We start from the raw sequence: 14,440 nt of genomic DNA, 5'->3' as shown, positions 1-14,440 counted from the left end.
AATGTATTTGTTTTAATACACGTAAACTCTCTTAATTAATTTGAGTAAACGTAGATATTTTTTCTTTATATACATATATATATATATATATATATATATATATATATATATATATATATATATATATATTAATTTTTCTTACGTAATTGTAACAAATTTGACGGGAAAATGTGAATAGAAAAGTGAAAAAAAGACTTATGAATAATATATTCGATTTAACACACGTAAATCCTCATAATTAATATTAGTATACGCAGATTTTTTTTTCTTGTTTTATATGTATTAATCTTTCTTACATAATTGTAACATTTTTACCGGAAAATATGAAATAAAAAAGTGAAAGAAAGATGATAATTATGAATAATATATTGGTTTTAGTACACGTAAATTCTCTTAATTCATTTTAGTATACGTAGATTTTCTCTTTTTTTAATTATTCGTAACCCTTATTCAATTAAGGTTTCTTTTTAATGATAATAAAACTGTAAATTAAATGTTTGAAAATTCTATAGTTCAATTAATTCACTTTGTTATTAAAATTATTATTGTTATTGAAAATACAAATATAAAAATTATGAAAATTATTTTTATTATCGGAATGACTAAAATTATTATTGTTGAAATTATTAAAACTATGAAAATTATAATCATTATTATTATTATTATTATTATTATTATTATTATTATTATTATTATTATTATTATTATTAAAATTAGGAAAATTATTTTTATTATTGAAATTGCTAGAATTATTAATATTATTTAAATTATTATAATAATTATTATTGAGATTATTATTATTATTGAAATTATTGAAATAATTATTGTAATTGATATCATCAGAACTATTAAAATTGTTATCATTGAAATTATTATTAGTGAAATGATTAAAATTACCAAAATTATTATCATTATAATTAAAATTGTAATAGTTATTAGAATTTTATTATTTGAATAGAGCATTATAATAATAATAATAATAATAATAATAATAATGATAATAATAATAATAATAATAATAATGAAAATAATAATAATAATAATAGTAGTAGTAGTGGTAAAATAATAATAATAATAATAATAATAATAATAACGATCATAATAATAATAATAATAGTAAAAAGATATTAATGATAATAATACTAATAAAAATAATAATAATAATAGTAATAATAATAATGATAATAATAATAATAATAATCATGACAATACTACTACTACTACTACTACTACTACTACTACTACTAATAATAATAATAATAATATTAGTAATGATAATAATAATAATAGTAACAATAATCATGATGATGATAATAGTAATTAATTAATAATAATAATGATAATAATAATAATAATAAACAATCTTTATTCAACATTTCAGAACAGATGCGAGGAGTTTCTCCAAAGAGCGGAGGCTATAGACGCCGAATCCCTCTCCGAGGACGATCTCATCAACCTGAAAATCTTCAAGGAAGAATTGAAGACTTATATCGATAACTATCAGTACATCAAGTAAGAACATTTAATTTTCTTTTTTAATTGTTCCCTCAGTTCTGTTTGTGATGATACTAGTGTACACGACCCGTCAAAAAGAAGGCTAACACACACTCCCCCTTTCCTAACTACATCAAGGCAGTTTCGGAAATTTGTGGAAGATAGTGGTTGCCGAGTGTACCTCTCAGGGTATCAACCCCCCCCCCCTCTCACTAGGGTGGTATGACTACTCTCCTTCCTCTCTACCCTAGGGACTGGGAGAGACCGAGGAGTTATACGTTTGGAATGCCACTGAGCGTGACCGGAAATAAAGAAAGCTGAAATATATATATATATATATATATATATATATATATATATATATATATATATATATATATATATATATAATATATATATATATATATATATATATATATATATATATATATATATATATATATATAGAGAGAGAGAGAGAGAGAGAGAGAGAGAGAGAGAGAGAGAGAGAGAGAGAGAGAGAGAGAGAGAGAGATATGCTCACTTACCCATATTGTTTTAATACCATTGGTATAAAGAGCTTCATTTATTTCCCATACGGATTTAAGGATTGCAAATGTTCTCGCGCATAAATAAGAATAGTCCTGATACATTCCCGAGCGTACCCTCAAGCAAGAGAACTTTACCCCAAGACAGTGGAAGACCACGGTACAGAGGCTATGGCACCACCCAAGATTAGAGAAGAATTGTAACAGACTGTGTTTCCCAATATACCTGATATAAAATGGCTTTCTGCTAAAGAAGGTGATGAATGCACGAGTTGATGGGAGAAGTACAAGAGGAAGACCAAGGTTTGGGTGGATGGATGGAGTGAAGGAAGCTCTGGTTGATAGGAGGATAGATGTGAGAGAGGCAAGAGAGCGTGCTATAAATAGGAATGAATGGCGAGCTATTGTGACGCAGTTCCGGTAGGCCCGCTGCTTCTTCCGGTCGCCTTGGATGACCTCGGAGGTAGCAGCAGTAGGGGATTCAGCGTTATGAAGCTTTATCTCTGGTGGATAACGGGGGAGGGTGGGCTGTGGCACCCTAGCAGTACCAGCCGAATTCGGTTGAGTCCCTTGTCAGGCTGGGAGGAACGGAGAGAGGAAAGGTCCCACTTTTTGTTTCATTTGTTTGATGTCTGCTACCCACACAAAATTGGGGGAGGTGCCTTGGTATGTGTACAGTATTTATGTATTATCCTTTATTCTTTGCTTTCTTCCAGATACTTCACCCCTATCACCTTCCTGGGAGGTCCGCAGCTTAGATTCAAGCAGATGGTGCAAAAGGAGATGGTTTTAGAGTCGTACAATGATTATCAGAAGTTGCTTTCTAGGTAGGACTGCAATTCTATTAAAAAAAAAAAAAAAAAAATATAATGGTTCTTTTTCCTCCCCACCGTTATCCCTACATTAAGGGGTCGGTTGCCTGATGCGCCCTCTCCAATACCTTCTATCAAAGGCATACTCCTCCACCAAACCTTTTCTCTCCATATCATCCTTCATATTTCGCCATCTATTCATTTTCTTCCCCACCGATAACCCTACATTAAAGGGTCGGTTGCCTGATGCGCCCTCTCCAATACCTTCTATCAAAGGCATACTCCTCCACCAAACCTTTTCTCTCCATATCATCCTTCATATTTCGCCATCTATTCACTTTCTTCCCCACCGATAACCCTACATTAAGGGGTCGGTTGCCTGATGCGCCCTCTCCAATACCTTCTATCAAAGGCATACTCCTCCACCAAACCTTTTCTCTCCATATCATCCTTCATATTTCGCCATCTATTCACTTTCTTCCCCACCGATAACCCTACATTAAGGGGTTGGTTGCCTGATGCGCCCTCTCCAATACCTTCTATCAAAGGCATACTCCTCCACCAAACCTTTTCTCTCCATATCATCCTTCATATTTCGCCATCTATTCACTTTCTTCCCCACCGATAACCCTACATTAAGGGGTCGGTTGCCTGATGCGCCCTCTCCAATACCTTCTATCAAAGGTATACTCCTCCACCAAACTTCTTCTCTCCATATCATCCTTCACCATATTTCGCTATCTATTCATTTTCATCCCCACCGATAACCCTACATTAAGGGGTCGGTTGCCTGATGCGCCCTCTCCAATACCTTCTATCAAAGGTATACTCCTCCACCAAACTTCTTCTCTCCATATCATCCTTCACCATATTTCGCTATCTATTCATTTTCATCCCCACCGATAACCCTACATTAAGGGGTTGGTTGCCTGATGCGCCCTCTCCAATACCTTCTATCAAAGGCATACTCCTCCACCAAACCTCTTCTCTCCATATCATCCTTCACCATATTTCGCCATCTAATCATTTTCTTCCCAACCGATAACCCTACATTAAGGGGTTGGTTGCCTGATGCGCCCTCTCCAATACCTTCTATCAAAGGCGTCCTCTTCTACCAACCCTTTTCTCTCCATATCATCCTTCATATTTCGCCATCTATTCATTTTCTTCCCCACCGATAACCCTACATTAAGGGGTCGGTTGCCTGATGCGCCCTCTCCAATACCTTTTATCCAAGGCCTCCTCCTCCACCAAACCTTTTCTCTCCATATCATCCTTCACCATATTTTGCCATCTATTCATTTTCTTCCCCACCGATAACCCTACATTAAGGGGTCGGTTGCCTGATGCGCCCTCTCCAATACCTTCTATCAAAGGCATACTCCTCCATCAAACCTCTTCTCTCCATATCATCCTTCTCTTTATCTCGCCATCTATTTCTCTGCTCCCTTTCGATTTTTCTCCCCCTAACAGGTACAGTTGGCTTCATTAATTTCGATATGCTTCATGGGGAGCTAAGGAGACATCAGTGTACCGGAATTGATGAAGCTAACCGTACCTCTTGTGGCTTATGCAACATATATCCAAATAAAGTATATGACCTAATTATCGTCTTAAAATGTTTTATAATGACCTAGAATTAGATTTCATTAACCATTTCACTGCCAGTGGTGAATTCAACGAAATTTTTGATGTAGAAAACTCTCTCAAGGCAACACAAACACAACTTATTGATATATGTTAATTGGAAAGTTATCATGAAAACCTTCCCATTGAATACAAACTTTTTTTTTTATAGATTGGGTGATTTCAAAAGAGAGTTTCCTCTTCAATTTTGACTAAGTCACCAATTGCAGTGAAAGGTTTAAGGTAAACTTTAATGACAATTGAGTCAATCAAAGTGTACACTGTTTGAAAATATCCCTTTCCTCAGATACGGCGAATTTCCCAGACAAGCGCAAGAAATCCTTGACTTGATGAAGGAAAACCTAGCTAGTGGACTTATGCCCTCCAATTGGTCGATGGTAAGAGACAAATTATATTGGTTTCTGGATTTTAGAAAGAGCGTAAGGCTATTTTGTGGTAGCGTCCTCGCCTAGTGATAGCTAGACTGGGGTTGGAGTCTCGCTCAAACTCTTTAGTTCCTTTGGTCGCAGCAACCTCACCATCCGTTTGAGCTAAGGGTGGGATTTTGGGGAGCCTATAGATATATCTGCTGAGTCATCAGCAGCCATTGCCTGGCCCACCTTGGTCCTGGCTTGGGCGCTGATCATATGTAATAGGGATGGCCACTTATTTTCCTGCTTGAAAGGCTAATGCCATTGTCCCTTGCCTCTGCCATTCATGAGCGGCCTTTAAACCGATGATGGACTAAAATTATCTTCAGAGAAGTCATTAGTTGGGAGATTGATTATATTAATATGGGATTTCAGTTGAAAATTTTGATTATGTCAACGTCACTAATTGTATATCAATTAATTATTTTATAATATATATATATATATATATATATATATATATATATATATATATATATATACATGTGTGTGTATATATCTATATATATATATATATATATATATATATATATATATATATATATATATATATATATATATATATATATATATGCATATATTCGTATACAGTATGTGCTTATATATATGCATATGTTTGTGTGCATAATATGCATATAAATATGCAATATATATATATATATATATATATATATATATATATATATATATATATATATATATATATATATATATATATATATATATATATATATATATAATATGTATATATATACACATGTATATATGTATAGCACTTGTGCTTTTTTATGTATATTGACAATTATTCCTTATCTCAGATTAAACTGCTTCTGTGACGTATATGGAACAATGTTCCACGATGGTAAAAAAACTGAACTAATTAATTATGTTTATGTAACTTATCTCAGGTTGCGCAAGCATTTATATAAAAGAATGATTTTGATTAAAAAAAAAGATTAATTAACTCTTTTACAATACTGTTCTGATAGATAGTATAAAGTGTCAAACCCTAGACACTGGGGGTAGTAATAAATTTATTTACAAATATTTATAAATACTATATAATGCAAACAGGAAAAATATGGTTTGGTCATAATATATATTTTTCTTTTCTCTCTCTCTCTCTCTCTCTCTCTCTCTCTCTCTCTCTCTCTCTCCCAGGTGGGTGTGATTCAACAGCTGGATGACCTTGGGGGTCCCGTGGAAGACTCTGTGTTCTACAGGCCTTTCATTCACACCCCGTCTACGATCTCCAGTGAACAAAGGTAATTGCATGATCATATTAACATAATATTAAATGTTTTTCCAGTAATTTTTAATCTGTAAGTCCAATTAAAGACTTGGGGGATCATTTGAATATATCCTCATCTTAAGTTTATTGTCGTTTGATACACTAAAAAAACGAAATTGTAATCTGAAATTCTACGTCAAAATGTGTTCTCAGTCGTATTTCAGTAAAATACAGGCGACCGTAATTCCTACCTTACTTTGTTATTATCTCTTACGGGTTGGTGACTGTAACCATCTTTTACGTCAATATATCCGTTTTTGAAACGGTAAATGCCTGGCAACATTTATTCCAGGATTTTTACCGTTTTTAAGGCAAATTTTTAACACATTTTGGTTAAAAATATACAAAACAATCAAGATTTTTCATTTTACAATTTTGTATTAATATTTCATATATGTCCATAATTTGTTTTCTTCAAAATTCTCTATTCGACTAATTTCGGGTTCTTATGCTAGGCCTAGTTATAGAAATGCAATTGAGTGGTCTGGTAAAAAATATACAAAACAATCAAGATTTTTCATTTTATAATTTTGTATTAATATTTCATATATGTCCATAATTTGTTCTTCAAAATTCTCTATTCGACTAATTTGTGGTTCTCATGCTAGGCCTATTTATGAATATGTTTATTTTTTTCTATCACACCAGATCGGCTTTAAGAGAGCAAGCTGAGAAAAGAATTCAACAGGACCTGCTGCCTTCGTTTAAGAAAATTAGGGACTTTATACAGGTAGGCCTACGTTCCCTTTCATGACAAGTGATAAATGTATAAGAACAAGCATGCATAGGCCTACTCACGCCTATGAAAACACATAAAACCTTTGTAAACGAGCCTAAAATCAAATTTACTGATTTTTTTTATACAGGTAGGCCTACATTCCTTTTCATGACAAGTAATAGATATATAAAAAAATAACATTCATAGGCCTACTCACGCATATGAAAACACATAAAACCTTTATATACGAGCCTAAAATCGAATTTACCCTACTGCCTTTTTTTTTATACAGGTAGGCCTACGTACCCTTTCATGACAAGTGATAAGAATATAAAAACATGTATGCATAGGCCTACTCATGTCTATAAGCACATAGGAAACCTTTATAAACGAGCCTAAAATCAAATTTACTTTACTTACTTTAAGGGCTGCTTTTCTGGTCCTACTCTCTACAGGACCCTTCGTAATTATATAAGAACTTGTATGCATAGGCCTACTCACGGCTATAAAAACACATAAAACCTGTATAAACGAGCCTAAAATCAACTTTACGTACATTAAGGGCTGCTTTTCTTGTACCATCTCTACAGGACCTTTCGTGATTAGCTTCATGCACTTCCGTGTTTATAAGCGTGCGTGCGCATGCACATTCTTATACATTAAAATACACGATTTTCCGTGTGTGTATGATAAATGAAATTAACCCACAATCTATGATAAATTAAATTCATTTTGAGGTTTAAAAGGGTGGCCGTTCTAATTTCACCCATATTCAGACTTACAAAAGGTGGCCGTTCTAAATTTACCCATATTTAGACTTCTAAAAGGAGGCCATTCTAATTTCACCCATATTTAGACTTCCAAAAGGTGGCCATTCTAATTTCACCCATATTTAGAATCCTAAAAGGTGGCCATTCTAATTTCACCCATATTTAGACTTCCAAAAGGTGGCCATTCTAATTTCACCCATATTTAGACTTCTAAAAGGTGGCCATTCTAATTTCACCCATATTTAGACTTCCAAAAGGTGGCCATTCTAATTTCACCCATATTTAGAATCCTAAAAGGTGGCCATTCTAATTTCACCCATATTTAGACTTCCAAAAGGTGGCCATTCTAATTTCACCCATATTTAGAATCCTAAAAGGTGGCCATTCTAATTTACCCATATTTAGATTTCTAAAAGGTGGCCATTCTAATTTCACCCATGTCTAGACTTTTAAAAGGTGGCCATTCTAATTTCACCCATATTTAGAATCCTAAAAGGTGGCCATTCTAATTTCACCCATATTTAGACTTCTAAAAGGTGGCCATTCTAATTTCACCCATATTTAGATTTCTAAAAGGTGGCCATTCTAATTTCACCCATATTTAGATTTCCAAAAGGAGGCCATTCTAAGTTCACCCATATTTAGACTTCCAAAAGGCGGCCATTCTAATTTCACCCATATTTAGACTTCCAAAAGGTGGCCATTCTAATTTCACCCATATTTAGACTTCCAAAAGGTGGCCGTTCTAATTTCTCCCGTATTTAATTCCTTCTCCCCAGGACGAATATCTCGCGGGCACTCGAAACGAAATAGGCATTTCTTCTCTAGAGGGAGGAGAGGAGTTCTACCACGCCTGCCTCAAGTTCCACACTTCCACCCAGCTGACCCCGCAAGAGATTCACAATTTAGGAATCAACGAAGTCTCGAGGATAACGGAAGAAGTTTCGAAGGTGGGTTTGGTGAACTTCCTAGGTTTGCTTTCAAATAATGTTACTGAAAGAGATTTAACTCCTAAAGGGGAGCTGGACAATCTGTGACAGGGTTGACATAAATCTATCTTCTTAGTTTATATCTTCTTCTTCTTCTTCTTCTTCTTCTTCTTCTTCTTCTTCTACATGGGGTCGCTTTTTTTTAGTCAGCCTTCTCCATCTTCCTCTGTCCTGTACATCTTCTTCTTCTTCTTCTACATGGGGTCGCTTTTTTTTTAGTCAGCCTTCTCCATCTTCCTCTGTCCTGTACATCTTCTTCTTCTTCTTCTTCTTCTTCTATATGGGGTCTGTGTTTTTAGTCAGCCTTCTCCATCTTCCTCTGGCCTGTACATCTTCTTCTTCTTCTTCTTCTTCTATATGGGGTCTGTGTTTTTAGTCAGCCTTCTCCATCTTCCTCTGGCCTGTACATCTTCTTCTTCTTCTTCTTCTTCTATATGGGGTCTGTGTTTTTAGTCAGCCTTCTCCATCTTCCTCTGTCCTGTACATCTTCTTCTTCTTCTTCTTCTTCTTATTCTATATGGGGTCTGTGTTTTTAGTCAGCCTTCTCCATCTTCCTCTGTCCTGTACATCTTCTTCTTCTTCTTCTATATGGGGTCTGTGTTTTTAGTCAGCCTTCTCCATCTTCCTCTGTCCTGTACATCTTCTTCTTCTTCTTCTTCTTCTATATGGGGTCTGTGTTTTTAGTCAGCCTTCTCCATCTTCCTCTGTCCTGTACATCTTCTTCTTCTTCTTCTTCTTCTTCTTCTATATGGGGTCTGTGTTTTTAGTCAGCCTTCTCCATCTTCCTCTGGCCTGTACATCTTCCTCTTCTTCTTCTACATGGGGTCGCTTTTTTTTTAGTCAGCCTTCTCCATCTTCCTCTGGCCTGTACATCTTCTTCTTCTTCTTCTTCTTCTTATTCTATATGGGGTCTGTGTTTTTAGTCAGCCTTCTCCATCTTCCTCTGGCCTGTACATCTTCTTCTTCTTCTTCTTCTTCTTCTTCTATATGGGGTCTGTGTTTTTAGTCAGCCTTCTCCATCTTCCTCTGTCCTGTACACCTTCTTCTTCTTCTTCTTCTTCTTCTTCTATATGGGGTCTGTGTTTTTAGTCAGCCTTCTCCATCCTCCTCTGGCCTGTACATCTTCTTCTTCTTCTTCTTCTTCTTCTTCTTCTATATGGGGTCTGTGTTTTTAGTCAGCCTTCTCCATCTTCCTCTGGCCTGTACATCTTCTTCTTCTTCTTCTTCTTCTATATGGGGTCTGTGTTTTTAGTCAGCCTTCTCCATCTTCCTCTGGCCTGTACATCTTCTTCTTCTTCTTCTTCTTCTATATGGGGTCTGTGTTTTTAGTCAGCCTTCTCCATCTTCCTCTGGCCTGTACATCTTCTTCTTCTTCTTCTTCTTCTTCTTCTTCTTCTATATGGGGTCTGTGTTTTTAGTCAGCCTTCTCCATCTTCCTCTGGCCTGTACATCTTCTTCTTCTTCTTCTTCTTCTATATGGGGTCTGTGTTTTTAGTCAGCCTTCTCCATCTTCCTCTGTCCTGTACATCTTCTTCTTCTTCTTCTTCTTCTTCTTCTTCTTCTATATGGGGTCTGTGTTTTTAGTCAGCCTTCTCCATCTTCCTCTGGCCTGTACATCTTCTTCTTCTTCTTCTTCTTCTTCTTCTTCTTCTATATGGGGTCTGTGTTTTTAGTCAGCCTTCTCCATCTTCCTCTGTCCTGTACATCTTCTTCTTCTTCTTCTTCTTCTTCTTCTATATGGGGTCTGTGTTTTTAGTCAGCCTTCTCCATCTTCCTCTGGCCTGTACATCTTCTTCTTCTTCTTCTTCTTCTTCTTCTATATGGGGTCTGTGTTTTTAGTCAGCCTTCTCCATCTTCCTCTGTCCTGTACATCTTCTTCTTCTTCTTCTTCTTCTTCTTCTTCTTCTATATGGGGTCTGTGTTTTTAGTCAGCCTTCTCCATCTTCCTCTGGCCTGTACATCTTCCTCTTCTTCTTCTACATGGGGTCGCTTTTTTTTTAGTCAGCCTTCTCCATCTTCCTCTGTCCTGTACATCTTCTTCTTCTTCTTCTTCTTCTATATGGGGTCTGTGTTTTTAGTCAGCCTTCTCCATCTTCCTCTGTCCTGTACATCTTCTTCTTCTTCTTCTTCTTCTTCTTCTATATGGGGTCTGTGTTTTTAGTCAGCCTTCTCCATCTTCCTCTGGCCTGTACATCTTCCTCTTCTTCTTCTACATGGGGTCGCTTTTTTTTTAGTCAGCCTTCTCCTTCTTCCCCTGTCCTGTACAACATCATCATCATCATCTTCATCTTCTTCTTCTTCTTCTTCTTCTTCTTCTTCTTCTTCTTCTTCTTTTATTAACGTGTTATTTCCCATTTTGCATGGGATAAGCACGGTTGCCTTCTTTTTGAAGGACTTTTGCTTTGGCTTTGGGGTAGACCGTAGTCCCGATCGACTGTCCTGCTTTCTCTTAGACCCTTTTCCTTCCATTCAGTAATTCATCTTTCCACCTGAACTGTGGCTTTCACCTCCTTCTTCTGCCTTCCACCTCCATGTTCATAACCTTTTACAGAAGTGTTCTTTATCTTCTCTTCTCATGACATGACCAAACCATTTCAGTCTTCTTTCTTGGGCTTTCTTTGAAACCTCTAATACATTGACTTTTTGTATGTGACAGTTCTGTTTTCACGTTGTTATTGATCCAAAGATGTTTTATACCAATTATTCATTACTTCTCATGTAGTATATTTATTTCCTTATTTATTTTCCTCACTGAGCTACTATTCCCTGTTGGAGCCCTTGGTCTTATAGTATCCTGCTTTATACGTCACTTGTAGCTTAGTTAAAAATAATAATAATAATAATGATAATAATAATAATAATAATAATAATAACAATAATAATAATAAATGTTGAAGTAATTTGGTCAATTGCCAGTGAATAATATTTCCATTATCTTAGACCTCTAGCTAAAGTTAAGTGATTTTCGTTACAATTATTATCATCACGAACATTGCTGCTTCAACTATTGTCAATAATATCCACATTCTTATCATTATCAGACGGCAATCGACCTAGGGATGGAAGGCAAAAGTTTGGGCGAAATCAGCAGGATTGCCAAGAGCGACCCCAGTCAAAACTTCGTCAGTAAGGAGGAACTTCTAGAAACCTACAGAACAGCAGTCTACACCAAGATCTACCCGGTCATCCACACGCTCTTTGCCGAAATCCCTGACGTTAATGTCACGTGAGTACTGTTTTCTTACGCGTCTAGAAGAGATTTATGGTCTGTGGTCTATAGAAAACGTCTCTGTCTGGCGATCTCCCGGACTGGGGTTATAGTTGCGCTATAGTTCGATAGTTTCTTGCAGTTTCTGTAACCTCGCCATCCTTCCGAGTTGGTAATGTGGGGTTTGGTGGAGCCTATAGGTCTACTTGCTGAGTCATCAGTAGCCATTACCTGGCCCTCCCAGGTCTTAGCTTGGGTGGAGAGGGAGCTTGATCAGTTACTATGGCATTGTCTTAATAGCTAGGGTATTGTCAGTGTCCCTTGCCTCTGCCATTCATGAGTCGCCTTTAAACCTTCAAATGCATTATACGGTTTATTCTAATTCCTGAAATAGATGAAATTTATTTTTTTCTATTTTACTTTATATTATTCAAGCCTAAAGAAACTATATTCATTCTACAGCTACTGTATATATTTGCCTTTATTTCATTTTGTGTGTGATGACAGGATTTTACCTACAGTGCGTATTGCCTAGAAATAATAATTGTTATATACTATCTATTTTATTGCAGGATTGAAGGAAAGGACAATCCCAACGCCGTATACGCTTCCTACAGCGATCCTTCCATGGACGGTACGAGGCCTGGCACTTTCTACCTAAATACTTACATCTACGATCAACAGTGAGTTCGAATCTTATTTATTTTAAGTGTAACAAAGGGAAATTGCGTTCAATTACACCAAATCCAATCAGCATTGCTACTTTTTAGTTTATATAGAATATATTTATTTTAACGTTGTCACTCTTCTTAGTGTATTTTATATTCCTTTTTTCCTTTCCTCACTGGGGTATTTTTCCTATTGGAGCCCCTGGGCTTATAACATCTTGCTTTTTCCAGCTAGGGTTGTAGCTTAGCAAGTAATAATAATAATAATAATAATAATAATAATAATAGTTTATTTGCTATTCCCTTATTTCCTTTCCTCACTGGGCTATTTTCCGTATTGGAGCCCCTGGGCTTATAACATCTTGCTTTTACATCTAGGGTTATAGCTTAGCAAGTAATAATAATAATAATAATAATAATAATAATAATAATAATAATAATATTATTAATAATAATAATGTGCTAATTGCAAATTTAAGCTTGGTGATAAAATGTCCCTCCCCCTATTTTTATATAGGGGAAGGGGCTGGCTATTGGACCCCTCTCCGGTTACGGCTCATTATTCCTTTGCTTACACATTCACCGAATAGTCTGGCCTGTTCTTGACACATTTCTTCTCTTTCCTCATACATCTGACAACACTAAGATAATCGGAATACACCCTCAAGAGGTTAAATACCACACTGTAATTGCTCAGTAGCTACTTTCCTCTTGGTAAGGGTAGAAGAGACTCTTTAACTGTGGTAGGCAGCTCTTAGTGTTCTTAGAATATTTTATATTGTTAATTTTCTTGCAGTTTCCTTATTTCCTTTCCTCACTGGGCTATTTTCCCTGTTGGAACCCTCGGGCTTGTAGCATCCTGTTCTTCCAACTAGGGTTGTAGCTAAGCCTATAATAATAATAATAATAATAATAATAATGTTTTATTGGAAATAGGAAAAGCTTTCCAATACCGTGTATATCCATATTTAAAGAAGCAATCGAACATATCTTTATACTTGCCTATAATCGTGTACCAATAAATTAGGCTTTTAACTATTTATTTTCTATTTTTTGGTCTGCATTAATTTTGTTTTCCTCTATAATCTTTCACTGTTTTCGGCCCTGTGTGTGTTTGTTTGTGAACAGCTTCCTGGCCACAATTTAAATGGTAGAGTAATGAAACTTGCATGGATTAACTGTTATGTAAAAAGCTGGAAATTATTAAATTTTGGAAGATTAAGGTCAAAGGTCAAGATCACGGTCAAGCAAAATGTCCAATTCACGTAATCAGCTATACGTTTGGACATCGTTGTCAGAGACTTCAAATTTAGTTCATATTTGACTGCATGAAAATCCACGCCAATTAATACATGTCAAGTTCGAGCAAAAGGTCGATAAATAAGCTACCACGGCGGAGGTCTGCGCTCTACTGAGTGCCCCTCTAATTTCCTCTATAGAGTTTCCTCTCTAATCATTCACTAACATCCTTTCTCCTTCCACTTGCAGCAAGAGGTACGAAGTAACAGCCTTGTCTCTACACGAAACCATCCCAGGCCACCACTTGCACTCCTCCTACATAAGGATGAACCCATCGACGCCAGATTTCCGAAAATACGTCGATTTCTCGAGGAAAGAAGACATTCCGGCAAAGTTCCCTCTCCATACTGCGTTCCTGGAAGGCTGGGGACTCTACTCCGAATATTTAGGCGAAGAACTAGGCTTGTATGAAGATCCTTATCAGAGGTAAGAGAACTCATTTAATATGGTTCCTGTGAAAGATGGTAGGTCTACTGTGCGCATGTTAAAAGATGGTAGGCCTACTGTGCTCTTGTTAAAAGATGGTAGGCCTACTGTGTTCTTGTTAAAAGATGGTAGGCCTACTGTGCTCTTGTTAAAAGATGGTAGGCCTACTGTGCAAGTGTTA

At 36.0% G+C, this 14,440-nt stretch overlaps 1 protein-coding gene across 3 annotated transcripts in view; it reads left to right on the top strand.

Annotated features, from left to right (window-relative positions):
- Positions 1 to 14,440, top strand: part of LOC137648497 (uncharacterized) — a 67,270-nt gene that overhangs the window by 40,735 nt on the left and 12,095 nt on the right. For all 3 annotated transcript variants that reach the window (XM_068381418.1, XM_068381416.1, XM_068381417.1), the window contains exons 4-12: positions 1,382 to 1,512; positions 2,738 to 2,848; positions 4,767 to 4,857; positions 6,052 to 6,155; positions 6,830 to 6,911; positions 8,449 to 8,619; positions 11,700 to 11,884; positions 12,439 to 12,549; positions 14,023 to 14,259. In XM_068381418.1, coding sequence (XP_068237519.1) covers positions 1,382 to 1,512; positions 2,738 to 2,848; positions 4,767 to 4,857; positions 6,052 to 6,155; positions 6,830 to 6,911; positions 8,449 to 8,619; positions 11,700 to 11,884; positions 12,439 to 12,549; positions 14,023 to 14,259 — 1,223 coding nt within the window. The remainder of the gene's footprint in view (positions 1 to 1,381; positions 1,513 to 2,737; positions 2,849 to 4,766; positions 4,858 to 6,051; positions 6,156 to 6,829; positions 6,912 to 8,448; positions 8,620 to 11,699; positions 11,885 to 12,438; positions 12,550 to 14,022; positions 14,260 to 14,440) is intronic.

The sequence above is a fragment of the Palaemon carinicauda genome, chromosome 10 (genome assembly GCF_036898095.1).
Source record: "Palaemon carinicauda isolate YSFRI2023 chromosome 10, ASM3689809v2, whole genome shotgun sequence".
NCBI lineage: Eukaryota > Metazoa > Arthropoda > Malacostraca > Decapoda > Palaemonidae > Palaemon > Palaemon carinicauda.
This window is presented reverse-complemented; position numbering and strand designations above follow the sequence as displayed.